General features: G+C 48.1%; 1 protein-coding gene across 1 annotated transcript in view; it reads left to right on the top strand.

The window, feature by feature from the left end:
- Srpk1 (SRSF protein kinase 1) overlaps positions 1-8,721 on the top strand; it is a 35,429-nt gene extending 26,708 nt beyond the window's left edge. The window contains exons 12-16 of the mRNA XM_021220920.1: positions 49-149; positions 4,457-4,564; positions 5,947-6,016; positions 7,033-7,125; positions 8,074-8,721. Coding sequence (XP_021076579.1) covers positions 49-149; positions 4,457-4,564; positions 5,947-6,016; positions 7,033-7,125; positions 8,074-8,258 — 557 coding nt within the window. The 3' untranslated portion in view covers positions 8,259-8,721. The remainder of the gene's footprint in view (positions 1-48; positions 150-4,456; positions 4,565-5,946; positions 6,017-7,032; positions 7,126-8,073) is intronic.
- The last annotated feature ends 3,627 nt before the right edge of the window (positions 8,722-12,348 follow it).

Raw genomic sequence — 12,348 nt, 5'->3', positions numbered from 1 at the left:
TATCTCGTGTTCATTTAAACTCTTACTGATAATGACTGTTGTCTGTAGGAAAATTCTCTGCTGGAAATTTTCTTATTAATCCCCTTGAGCCAAAAAATGCAGAGAAGCTCAAAGTGAAGATTGCTGACCTTGGGAATGCCTGCTGGGTGGTAAGTCACACTCCAGGACTGCACTCTGGGGTGACTGTGGTATAGACAGGCTGACTCTGTGATTGATGCCTCCCGAAAGTTTGATATATTTACGAAAGTATTGTATAATGTGGGGGAAAAATCAAAAGCACCTCCCCCCCACCCCCCGTTCCCTGTTGTCTGTCTGCTTGCTTGCACACACTCACCGATGCCCTTAGCGCCCAGCCTCAACATGCACATTGGCTTTAAAGTTACATCCTTTTAAGTTCAGTTAACGGGCTGGTGAGATGGCTCAGCAGGTAAGAGCACCCGTCTGTCTGCTCTTCCAAAGGTCCTGAGTTCAAATCCCAGCAACCACATGGTGGCTCACAACCATCCGTAACGAGATCTGGCGCCCTCTTCTGGAGTGTCTGAAGACAGCTACAGTGTGCTTACATATAATAAATAAAATTTTTAAAAATAAATAAATAAATTCAGTTAACATTTGGTTTACCAGTAATTGATAGGAGATTGAGTTGGCTGTGCATTGATGAGACATGGATCCACGGCAAGTGTCTCTGTGCTGTGTCCTTGGGGCTGCTGCCCTGCAGCCAGCCAGCTCACACGAGTTGCTGCATCAAGAACTTGGTGCTTTTTTATGTTGTTTCAAAAGCTTTTGATGAAGTATTACTATTTTCTTTGGTATCTTATATCTAGTTATACAAGTGTTTTTTTGTTTTGAGTTGTGTTTTTTGGGTTAGTTGGTTGGTTTTTGTACCAGGCTGGTTTCAAACCTCAGATCCGCCTGTCTCTGCCTCCCAAGTGCTGGGATTAAAAGTGTGCGCCACCACCTCCGGCACAGGTGTTTTCGGGTTCTTTAGTTTGTGTTTTTGTTTTTCAAGAGAGGGTTTCTCTGTGTAGCCCTAACTGTCGTGGAAATAGCTTTGTAGACCAGGCTGGCCTCTAATTCTGAGATGTGCCTGCCTCTGCCTCCGAGTGCTGGGGTTAGAGGGGTGCGATACCACCACTCAGCTGTGTGAGGTCTTACGGTGGCCAGGCTGTTCTTGAGTTCTCAGGACGCTGTTTGCAGGTGTGTGCCGCCGTCATGCCTGACCGGGATTCTTCCTATTCTTTTTCTGGACAGTCCTCCTTTAACTCAGAGTCTCTGGGCTAGCCATTTTTCAGCTAGCTTGACCTGCCTGTGATCTCCAGAGAGCCTCCTGTGGCCTTCCATGCCTGTCTTCTATGTAGGTGCTGGGGTCCCACTCAGGCCTAACTTGGCCATTCCCTAGCCCTGGGTACCTCCTTTCCCACGTGTCTGCTGAAATGTCAGTAAGGTCTTCACCCTTTCACATTCAGCAGACTTGCTTGCTGTCAAGTGCTTCGACTTTGATGTTGACACCGCTGTCCCACCTGGCTGCACCCTGGTCGCTTCTCAATTTTTCAGTTATTTCTTCAACTTGCCAACACCCGGTATTCAATATGGGAGTTTATATGATCTCTAAACACCTTGAGTTTTGTTGGTTGTTGTTGTTTGGTTTGGGGGTTTATTTGCTTCCTTGATTTTTCTTTTCTGTATCAGTTCACACCTGTGTGTTTGCGGAAGGTACGGGTTTGACTTTAAGTAGATATTTCACTCTGCGCTGGGTTCTTACCTGTGTACCAGGAATACAGTAAGTAGGAGCTTCCTGCCCACCTGCCCTTGGGCAGTGAGTGCTTCCAGGCATTACTGTAGTTCCAGAGAAGCACTCGGGAATCAAACTGGTGTCGAAGGAGAAAAAACGATACCCTAGCCCTAGAGCAGCCTGGTCCTGCTTGGACATTGCAGACACGCCCTATGAAAGAGTAAGAATGATTTATAAACCATACAGCCCCACATGCGAAAGTCACAGCACAGCTCAGCAGTGGTGACACACAACTTTAACTCCAGCACTGCAGAGGCAGAGGCAGGAGGATCTCTGAGTTTGAGACCGGGTACTCTGAATATTAATGGTCTCGATGCTGCAGTTCAGAGACACAGATCAGATCATAGAGAGAAGGCTCAACAGTGAAGAACAATTATTGCTTACAGAGGACCAGAATTTGATTCCCAGCACCCACGCTGGACAAACCACACCTGCCTGCAGCTCCATCTCCAGAGCATAGCATCCTTCACACCTCCCTGGGCATGCGGACGCGTACTCACAGTTACATGTCTCCTGTGTCTCTGCACCCAGTGCCTGTGGAGGGCAGAACAGGGCATCAGATCCCCTGGAACTGGAGTTAAAGAAGTTTGGGTTGTGAGTCCAAACCCAACAAGAGGAGTAGGGGCTCTAAACCACTGAACGTCTCTCTGTCCTTAAGTAGATAATTTTAAAAATGTGAATTCTTTCTTGAGACAGAGTCTCACTGTATAGCCTTGGCTGTTCAGGAATTCATAGTGTAGACCAGTCTGGATTAGAACTCATAGAGATATGCCTGCTTCTGCCTCTGCAGTGCCAGGCTTAAAGGTGTACTACCATGGCAGATAGACATGCATTTCATAGAGAATAAAAAAAAGCGAGAGGAACAGGTTGGACCAAACAGCAACAACTATCACTTTGTTCCTCAAGATGGCTCAGCATTGAAGATAGTTGTGACCTTAGGTAAGGGAATGCGGAAGGGGGTTCCAAGCAGAGGGCACTCACACAGAATGTAGGTGTCCCAATCTGCCATCTGACAAAATAGACTGAGAGGAAAATCCTGGGACTGGAGAGATGACTCAGGGGTTAAGAGCACAAAGTATTCTTCAGAAATCCAGACTTCAATTACCAGTAACCACATGGTAGCTCACAGCCATCCATAAAGGGTTCCTGTATTCATATTAAAAAAAAAAAAAATAGTGTGTGGGGGGACCCTTCATACTGGCCAAGGGAACAGCCACACAACAGAAATGGGAAACTGTATCTGTCACCCTGACCAGTTGACAGACATCAAACCCTGCAGAAGGTATATTCTTAGCCTATGGAACTAGTTCCTAAAGTAGACGGTATACTAAGACACAATGAATATTCTTAGTAGCCTGTGGAACTAGTACGTAAAATATACCATATACTAGGACACAAAGCAAGCCTTAACAATATAGATGAATTGAAGTACTTTTATGTATGTATTACAATGAAGTAAGACTAGAAGTCAGCAGCAGGAATAACTCTCGGGATTGGAGAGATGGCCTGATGCTGTGCATGGACGGTCAAAGGACGGCCTGCCAGAGTTGGTCCCCTCCAGGGTGTGGGATCCAGGGGTAAAACTCAAATTGGCAGGCATGTGTGAGGCCTACTGAGTCATCACCAGCCCTGGCCTTTGTCTTTCCAAGTTGTGTGTGTGCTTTCAGTGAAGCCCTGAAGGCCAGGCTCCTCCCCTCCTGTTGGTTGGTTTAAGGTTTGTTTATTTTATGAATATGAGTACACTGTAGCCCTGCTCGCTCCTGCCCAACGATTTATTATTTTAGTACACTGTAGCTATCTTCAGACTACCTTCAAACACACCAGATCTCATTATGGGTGGTTGTGAGCCATCATGTGGTTGCTGGGATTTGAACTTGGGACCTTTGGTACAGTCAGTGTTCTTAACCACTGAGCCATCTCTCCAGGTCATCCTCTCCTTTGATGTTCTCTGTCTGGAATACTTCCACCCTTGCCTGCCTCCGTGTCAAGCCTCAGCCTGAGCCACGCTGCCTCTCGGCCTGACTGCTGTCTGTCTTAGCAGAGCTGTAGACTTTGCTTTTTGTACTCTATTTTACACATTTGATTGTCATTTGAGCTTGTTTATTTTTGATCATTCGTTGTATAGGAGCATGCATGTGTGCACCAGTGTGCCACAGCATGCACGTAGGTTAGAGAAAAGCTAGCTTGCTCTGCTCTCCCCACCCCCTCTCTGCGTGCTGGCAGGCTCTTACCTGCTGATCCCTCTCAATGGCTCTTTTTTTTTATCTACTTGTATGTATTTTTTGTTTGCTCGCCTGGTTTGGATTTCTTTTGCTTTTTGAAACAGCCTCATTGTAGCTGTGGCTGGCCTGGAACCCACCATGTAGACCAGATTAGCCATGTAGGGATTTGCCTGCCTTTGCCTCTCCCAAGTGCTAGAATTGAAGGCATGTGCCATCACACCGGCTCTATTTTTATTTTCTTAATAAAGCTATTATTATTCCTAAGTCTGTATGTCCAAACTAAATTAAGGCTCGATTTTTAAGTTATGTGGAGTAGCAGTAAGACAGATTGTTAAATTAGTTTTGCAGATAACTTGCTTTAGTCTCCATTAAGTAAGCCTTAGTTACTTCCTGTTTTAAATAAACGAGTATTAAGGTTCTCCACTCTCCTTGACTCACTCAGCACAAGCATTTCACTGAAGATATCCAGACTCGGCAGTACCGGTCTTTGGAAGTCCTGCTAGGATCTGGCTACAACACCCCTGCTGACATCTGGAGCACTGCGTGCATGGTGAGTCCCTGCTTGCTGTTGCAGTACTAAGCAGAGTGGCACGCAGCTGCTCACAGTGACACGTCAGAAACCAGGGGCGGGGCGGGGTGGGGTGGGTTGAAAGCCATTGTTCAGAGGCATTCTTTTTCCTGTATTGGTTACTATTGTCCTTGAGCTTCTAGCCTTGACCTGATTGCAGACTAGGGAGGCCACTGGAAGGCTGCTCTCCCCTGCAGTGGGGCCACACCGCAGATGTCTGGGTCAGTCAGGTGTGAAGCCCAGGCACCTGTGAATCCAGTGCGCATGCTTTCCTGTGGGCCTAGGCTTTGAGTATGAGTTGAAGCTTCCTGTGCTCAGGTTGAGGACATAGTCCCTCCACATGGCTTTACACAGTGGCCTTGGGTTCTGGCTTTTCCAAGTCAACTCACACTCAACTGGCTACAAGCACTAGCTTGGTATTCTGTTACCAAAGGTACAAATTCAAGGCCAGACATAGAGAAGATAGCCTGATGGGGGTGTGTGTGGGGGTGTCACACTTGCTGGAAGTGTCACTACCAGGGAAGCTCCCCTGGGTGTCAGGTTTGCACAAGAAAATTAATTAAGGTTTACAGAGGAGAGGCGGGGATTTAGTATGCCTGGTGAGGCAGGAGGATTGCCAAGAATCCAAGTCCATCTTGGGCTGCATGTCCGTGTAATCTGGAATGTAGATGATGTGTCCAACTCTAGGATTCCAGCGCAGCGCAGGATGGGACTGCTTGTCTCACGGGTGGTTTATGTGCAGACTCTCAATACCCACTGCGCCCTCTGCTGGCCACAGGAAGAAACTGGGGGCTGGAAGAGAGCACTGTCATCAAGCTACAGAGTGCATGGTGAAATCTCACTCACCTCAGCAGACGCCATTTCTTGGTGGCTAGAACAGTCTCGTGGGCCATGAGCTGGCTGTGGGTCAAGGCGCCTGGCAACCTGACTCCAAACCCTGAGACACACGTGGAGGAAAAGAAAGAACCAACTCTTAAAGTTGGTCCCATAGTCACACAGAGAGCTAGTAAGAAAAGTGCAGCTAAGCATTTGTTTTAAAGAGCATTCCGAGCCCTCCGTCTGTTGAAGTGCGGCTGTGTTGTGGGAAGCGGTCAGCCCACTGCTCGTCAGCCTCATGGCTGGTCGGCTCCGCTCTCTGTGCTCTGTGTTCCCCTCTCCCCCTGGCTGCTATTACCCGGTGGGCTGTCCCAGCATCAGAACTAACTGATGAGACTTTTTTCATTTTCCCACTGTACTGGTCTGTAGCTGTCGTTCAGAGCAATCTTAGATGCTTTTCAAGTGGTCATCTAGAGTTGGGATTGGGTAGCAAAGGCTTTGCGGCCGTGTCCTGTTTCTCTGATGCTTTTGTGTGCTCTTTTCCTTAGGCCTTTGAACTAGCCACAGGGGACTATTTGTTTGAGCCTCATTCAGGGGAGGATTACACTCGAGATGAAGGTGAGTGCCCTTTGCCAGCTGTTTGTGTGCCTTTCACTGTAACTGGCATCATTTGTTGGCTCCAAAGGTCTCTGGTACTGTTCTAGGTTTGTATGAGACCCCAAAACAGGAGAGATGCAGCCAGTGTAAAGCTGGGTGGGTCAAGGATGTCATCATAGCACTGAGCAAGCAAAGCTCGTAAGGAAGTGCTTGACTAGTGTGCATGGGCCCTGAGCCCACCCCAAGCCCACCTAACCACTGGGGAAAGTGTGAGCCACAGAATGCACAGTGTCCAGAGGTCCATGGAGGAGGATCTTTGGCTACCAAACTGAAACTTTAAGTCTATGTAAAAGGTGCTGGGGAGGGAGAGTTGTGTGCCGGTGTGCTTACCCGCCTCTCGGTTGGTCAGCACTCCCTCGGCAGTCCTTTACTTAGCATTTGTGGAGGTCTGCCGTGCGGGCGTGGCACTTGCTCTGCCTGGAGCATACACCACATCCTGGTTTATGGCTTCCAGAGAAGCTGCAGTGTGGCTAAGCTCGGGAAGCTTGAAGTCAGGCAGCCCTTGTGGGCCTCAGGCTTTGCTTTGGTCTCACTCTGACCAGCTGATCCTTGAAGCTGTTCATGGGAAGCCTTGTTTACTGCTGCTTTCACCTTGACACTGTTGTCTCACCCCCATATCTGCCCTCCTGGCACATGCTGCAGAGCCGATAGGCAGGCTGCCAAGGCCCTTTGGCCACCGTTGGAAGTGGTCACAGGACTTCCTCGCTCACTCAGAGACAGACAGGCTCAGGGACACAATTTGAGGAAGCAGAGCTGCTCATACCAAGGCTGACTGTTGATGTCGCTGTGGAGAGAGTGCTGAGGTGTTTGTCTGTGGAGGGTGCCTGGCATTAGATAGACAGTCTGTTTCTTCTGCTTTAGGCCAGAAAGCAAGTATGCAGTGCCTTACAGGTGGTGGGTGTGCCACTCTGTATGCTGTGTCTAAAGTCACTTCTGTCATTCTGCTCTGTTCTTTCCTCTGAAATGTCTGCATGCAGACCACATCGCCCTGATCATAGAACTTCTGGGGAAGGTGCCTCGCAAGCTCATTGTGGCAGGAAAATACTCCAAGGAATTTTTCACCAAAAAAGGTAAAATCAATCTGTCTGTTCCCAGCCATTAAAGGGATAAAAATGTCTAAAATGAGAAGGTAAGTCTTATCTGGGTCCTATTCCCTAGATCCTGCGGAAAGCAGGGGGGACTCCCTGAACACTCATTGTGGCTTCGCAGGTGCTGAGTGACTGGGCAAACGCTTCGCTCAGCCACACTGCTGGCTTGCTTGGCCTTTGGTTGCTTTCTTCCTGTGTGTTCCAGGCTGGTTTGGAACTAAAACTGTGTTTGATTCTGTGTTTCTTACACATCAAAGCTGAGACTGAAATGGAAAACAAATCTCACTGGATGTAGAGAGCTGTGTGCTCTGGTGTGTGTCAGCCTCATGCCTTTTCCTCACTGTTGACAATGCTGAGTCACCCTTAGAAGATGGGAAGGTGCTCTCCAGGGTCCTTTTGTGTGCAGAATCAATGGTGGCGGGAGTCTGAGACACATGCCCCAGTCACCTCAAGTGGCTGGGAAGGTTGTTAGTCACTGGTTGCTTTAAGTTATTTGTCCAAGCAGGGAGGGGGACCTAGTCCCAGCTGCCTGAGAGGCCATTAGGGATCTCAAGGTCAATCTGGGGAACATAAGCAAGACCCCATAGCACCCCAAGAAAAAGCCTGAAAACTGTCAATTCAGGGTTGAAGGCACACCTCAGCTGTAGGAGGCTGCCTGACTCACAAAGGCTGGTGTGAGCCGAGCACCATTTGTGGAAGGGGAAAGATCCAGTCCAAGAAGCAGTTGAGCTGAACATTCTGAGTGAGGCCAAGCTGCTAGCTGTGTGGGTGATGTTGTGTCTGTCTGTCATGCTGTTAGCTTTTTATTTGTAAATCATTGCCTCATTTTGAAGCAGCTAGAGTATTGAGCTGTAGAAGGTTGAGCTGTTGGGATGCCTGAACATGCCATGAGATGGTGGGGACTGTTTGAGCCTGTGCTGTCTCCCACAGGTGACCTGAAACACATCACCAAGCTGAAGCCTTGGGGTCTGCTGGAGGTTCTGGTGGAGAAATATGAGTGGCCTCAGGAGGAGGCTGCCGGCTTCACGGATTTCCTGCTGCCCATGCTGGAGCTTATGCCTGAGAAGAGAGCCACTGCTGCTGAGTGTCTCCGGCATCCTTGGCTAAACTCCTAAGCCAGTCCTGCCACTGCAGCAGAGCTCATCAGATGGACCTTCCCTCCAGCCCACCCCTCAAACTTCCTTCTCCTTTTTCAGGGCAAAGCTCTTTCCTTCAAGGGTTTCTATTTTTTTTTTTTAAATCCAACATGTTCATTTGGGTTTGCTTCCTTGATCCTGTGGAAATCCCCACAGCCATTGGGCATCCTAGGTGAATTTGGCCTTGGTTGGGCTCTGCCAAAGACTAAAAGTGTGAACAGCCTCACCCTCTGCCCGCCATCTCATTAGGTTGTCAGCCCTTCTAAGAAGAGCTGTGAAGAGCTGTGAGCCCATCCTCTTTATTCACTGACTCTGAGAGTCACATTTTTTCGTGCACGTCCGCCGCCAGCACAAGATTGAGGAGGGGAGGGTGTGGATTCTGTGAACAGCAGAGACATTAAATGCGCTGTATCCAGGCTACATCATCTTCCTGGATTCTATCTGTGTTTTCTATGTTCACATTTTTTTCCTGCGACTTTTATGCTACATTTTTCGATGAGCAGCCAGTTTGGGTACCATTTTATCACTGTTGAAAGTATTGTTGGGTCCCTCTCATCTCCTCATAACTAAGTTCCCGGAATCTTGAGTCTGACTTTTAATGTAGACAGAAGAGAGCCAGTGAATTACAGTTCCTGGGAGCCTCAGGTGTTGTGAACTAGTCCTTTTCTGTGTCCTGTGTTGCCGTAAAAACAGTCGCTTCAGTCTGTCCTCCTGGAGCTTTGCCTGCTCAGCTTGAATGGACTGATTGTCTTGTAACGAGCTCTGGGGTGATCCAGACAGGAGATGGAGGTTTCAGAGCTGTCCTGTTGAGGGAGTGTTCCCTCCCACATTCCAAGTCCTTCCCAGACAGCTCTTACTTCCATCTACAGTTTCCCTGCCTTGCCTAGAATTCTGGCCCTGATTCCGTGTGGCTGTGCTGTTCTCATTTCTCAGAGGCTCGGGGTCTCTGTGACCCTGGATGAGGAGCCAAGGGAGGAGAGCTTGGCACCTTTCTCAATCTTTTCCTTTTGGTTTTGACATGAGTCATCCTATGCTGCTATTTCCTTGTATACTGTAAGGGGTTTTTTTGTTTTGTTTTGTTTTGGAACATCAATTTTGAGATCATTGAAATGTACTTGAGGCTTTTTCTTCTTAATGCAAAAAGGCTTTGTGAACTTTGTTTTAGGCTTGGCCCCTCATAGACTTGATTACCTAAACATTACATGTTCCTGGGGTGAAGCATGCATGCATCAGAAGAAGGACAGGATTGGGGTCACGTGACAGCTGCTTGCAGATATTAGCAAGGACCAAGTGGGTCTTGATTATAGCACTCTCTGGAAACAGCTCCGTTTCTAACATGGAGAAAGCCAGAGTTGCAAGCCAAGGCTCTCCTCAGCAAGCTGACTGAAACCCACCACTGCCTCCCTCCTTCCTGTGTGGAGGACTGGAGAGTCACCCTCATGATTGGCTCACCAGCAAGCAGCTTCCTGTAACTCATCAACTTCACCTGAGGAACTGGCCAGCCATTCATTGGCTCATGCTTGGTTATCTGGAACCAGACTTGTTCCTGTAGAAAGAGTTTTAAGTCAGGTTATCTATGCACCTATCAAGAATAAAGAGAACAGATGACATCACATAACGGCAGGGAAATCCTACATCAGTTTTAATCCACTCTGGGTTGTCAACTGTATTGACATCTAAAGCAATAGCAGACCTACCTGAAACTCCTTCTCAGCAAATCTCAGTTGTGGGACTATAGAAATCCTAGTGACATTAAGGTGACCTAACCAAGAAACACAAGCCAACAGCAGGCCTGTTTTAATCATTGACTCCATGGGAAATTTTAATGGGGGGAGAACCTGGCACCTCATTCCAGACATAAGTCCCACCAGGTAAGGGCTTTCTCCCTGCTGCTTGAGGAGCCAGAGAACCTGGGAGCGTGGAAAGAGACAGGCACAGAAGCTGCCCTTCTGTGGGCTCCTGAGCTTGGCCGAGCAGTTGGTGCCATAGAGGCCAGGGCTCGCTGTGGGACTGCTGTTGGCTCCTGGTTAAGGATATGGCCCTGATAAGTTTTATATTCTTTCTACTGAGTGCGATGTTTGTGTCCTCACAAATGCCGATCAATAAACAGAGTATTTAATAACCTGCTTGGTTCTACAAGTTTGGTTTCTTTGTTGCCCAAGCAGTTAACTAAATATGCAATGAAACAGTAGCATAGGCATTGATTGACTTTTGGTGGGGTTGTAATTTTGTTTCTCTAACTCTTAGTTGCGGAATTAACATGTAATTTGAAAAATTGTAAGAAAACAGTTTCCCCTATTCAGGAGCTGGGGATATGGCTCAAGACTGATTATTTACCACACGAACATTGCCATAAAAGGCCAGGTGTGGGAATACAGAAGCGTGACAGCTTTGTGGGGTGGGAACAGGATTCCTGGGACTTGCTGGCCAGCCCTTAGCTGAGTCTGTGGAGCTTAAGGTTCAGGGAGAGCCTGTCCCCAGACAGTGAACACTGCTAGTGCCAATGTGGCTTCCTCACTGGGTGTACTTGGACCCATGTTCTTCCCACAGCAGTCCATCCACTTGGGAAGGACCCCTATCTGTCTTACAAATGACTGGCCCCAAAATAAAATTAATTCCCAGCTAAGACCCACTGGCAGGAGGAGGCCATGCTGCGGGGTGTTTGTTTACCTGCCTAACTTACTCCTTGCACTGTGGTGAGTTCCTAAGAGATGTAACACCCCAGCAACCAGGGGAAGCAGGGTTTTAAGGCCTCTGGTATCATCCAAGAAGGGGTCGGCTGTTGAGGACAGCATGGAAAGGCCTGTAGTGCCCTGTGCTGATGTCATATACGGGGCCCTGGCACATGCTAGGCTAGAACTCCCCCTCTGAGCTATATTCTCAGCCTTGGGCTGGCTAACTGCTGGGGTTCCAGCTGTGCTGGGGTTCCAGCTGTGCCTGATTAGTTTCCAGAAGAGGGCATGTCCTGTGTTAATTACCATGTTGGAGGACTGGGGAAATCAAAACTTCTCAGTGGATTTTTATTATCTCTTTAAACTTTAGGGTTGGTTTGTTTGCTTGGGGGGGGGGGGATTGGAGGGGTTTAAGACAGAGTCTTCCTATCTAGCTGTCCTACAACTCATTGTGTAGACCAGACTGGCCTCTGCCTCCCAAGAGCTAGGATTAAAGGTGGCTGCTCCTGGCCGTACTGGGGTTTCTTCTCTATCTTTAAAGTGTGTGTGTATGTGCGCGCGCGCGTGTGCTGTATGCATGCACGCGTGTGCGTGTGCATGCTGAGGCATGTGTGTAGGTTGAGGGTAGGAGGACAACCTTAGGGGATTGGCGCTCTCCTTGTACCATGACTTCCAGAATTGAACTCTGGCTTTCAAGGCAGGCCTTTGACTCTGAGCCATCATGTCTACCCTGGAGTGATGATTTCTTTCTTTCTTTTTTTTTTTTTTTTAAGATTTATTTATTTATTCTATGTAAGTACACTGTAGCTGTCTTCAGACACTCCAGAAGAGGGAGTCAGATTTGATTGTGGATGGTTGTGAGCCACCATGTGGTTGCTGGGATTTGAACTCGGGACCTTTGGAAGAGCAGTCGGTGCTCTTAACCACTGAGCCATCTCGCCAGCCCGATGATTTCTTTCTAATGACTTTTTTTTTAAAAGATTTATTTATTTATTATATGTAAGTACACTGTAGCTGTCTTCAGACATCCCAGAAGAAGGCACCAGATCACATTATGGAGGGTTGTGAGCCACCATGTGGTTGNATATGTAATTACACACATAGCTGTCTTCAGACACTCCAGAAGAAGGTGTCAGTTCTTGTTTCAGATGGTTATGAGCCACCGTGTGGTTGCTGGGATTTGAACTCAGGACCTTTGGAAGAGCAGTGCTCTTACCCACTGAGCCATCTCACCAGCCCGGCTTTGGTTTCTTTATCAGTGTTGGGAATCATATCCATGGCCTTGTACATGTTGGGCAAGAGCTATGCCCTCCTCCCTGGTCCTCTCCCTGTCTGCTCAGAGGGCGCCACAAAAGGTGAATGCAACACGGTGAGACAAGTATTGGTTTCACTGATTT

Source organism: Mus pahari, chromosome 21 (genome assembly GCF_900095145.1).
Source record: "Mus pahari chromosome 21, PAHARI_EIJ_v1.1, whole genome shotgun sequence".
In the NCBI taxonomy this organism is placed as follows: domain Eukaryota; kingdom Metazoa; phylum Chordata; class Mammalia; order Rodentia; family Muridae; genus Mus; species Mus pahari.
Note: the sequence above shows the minus strand (reverse complement) of the source record. Positions and strands in the feature narration are given on the sequence as shown.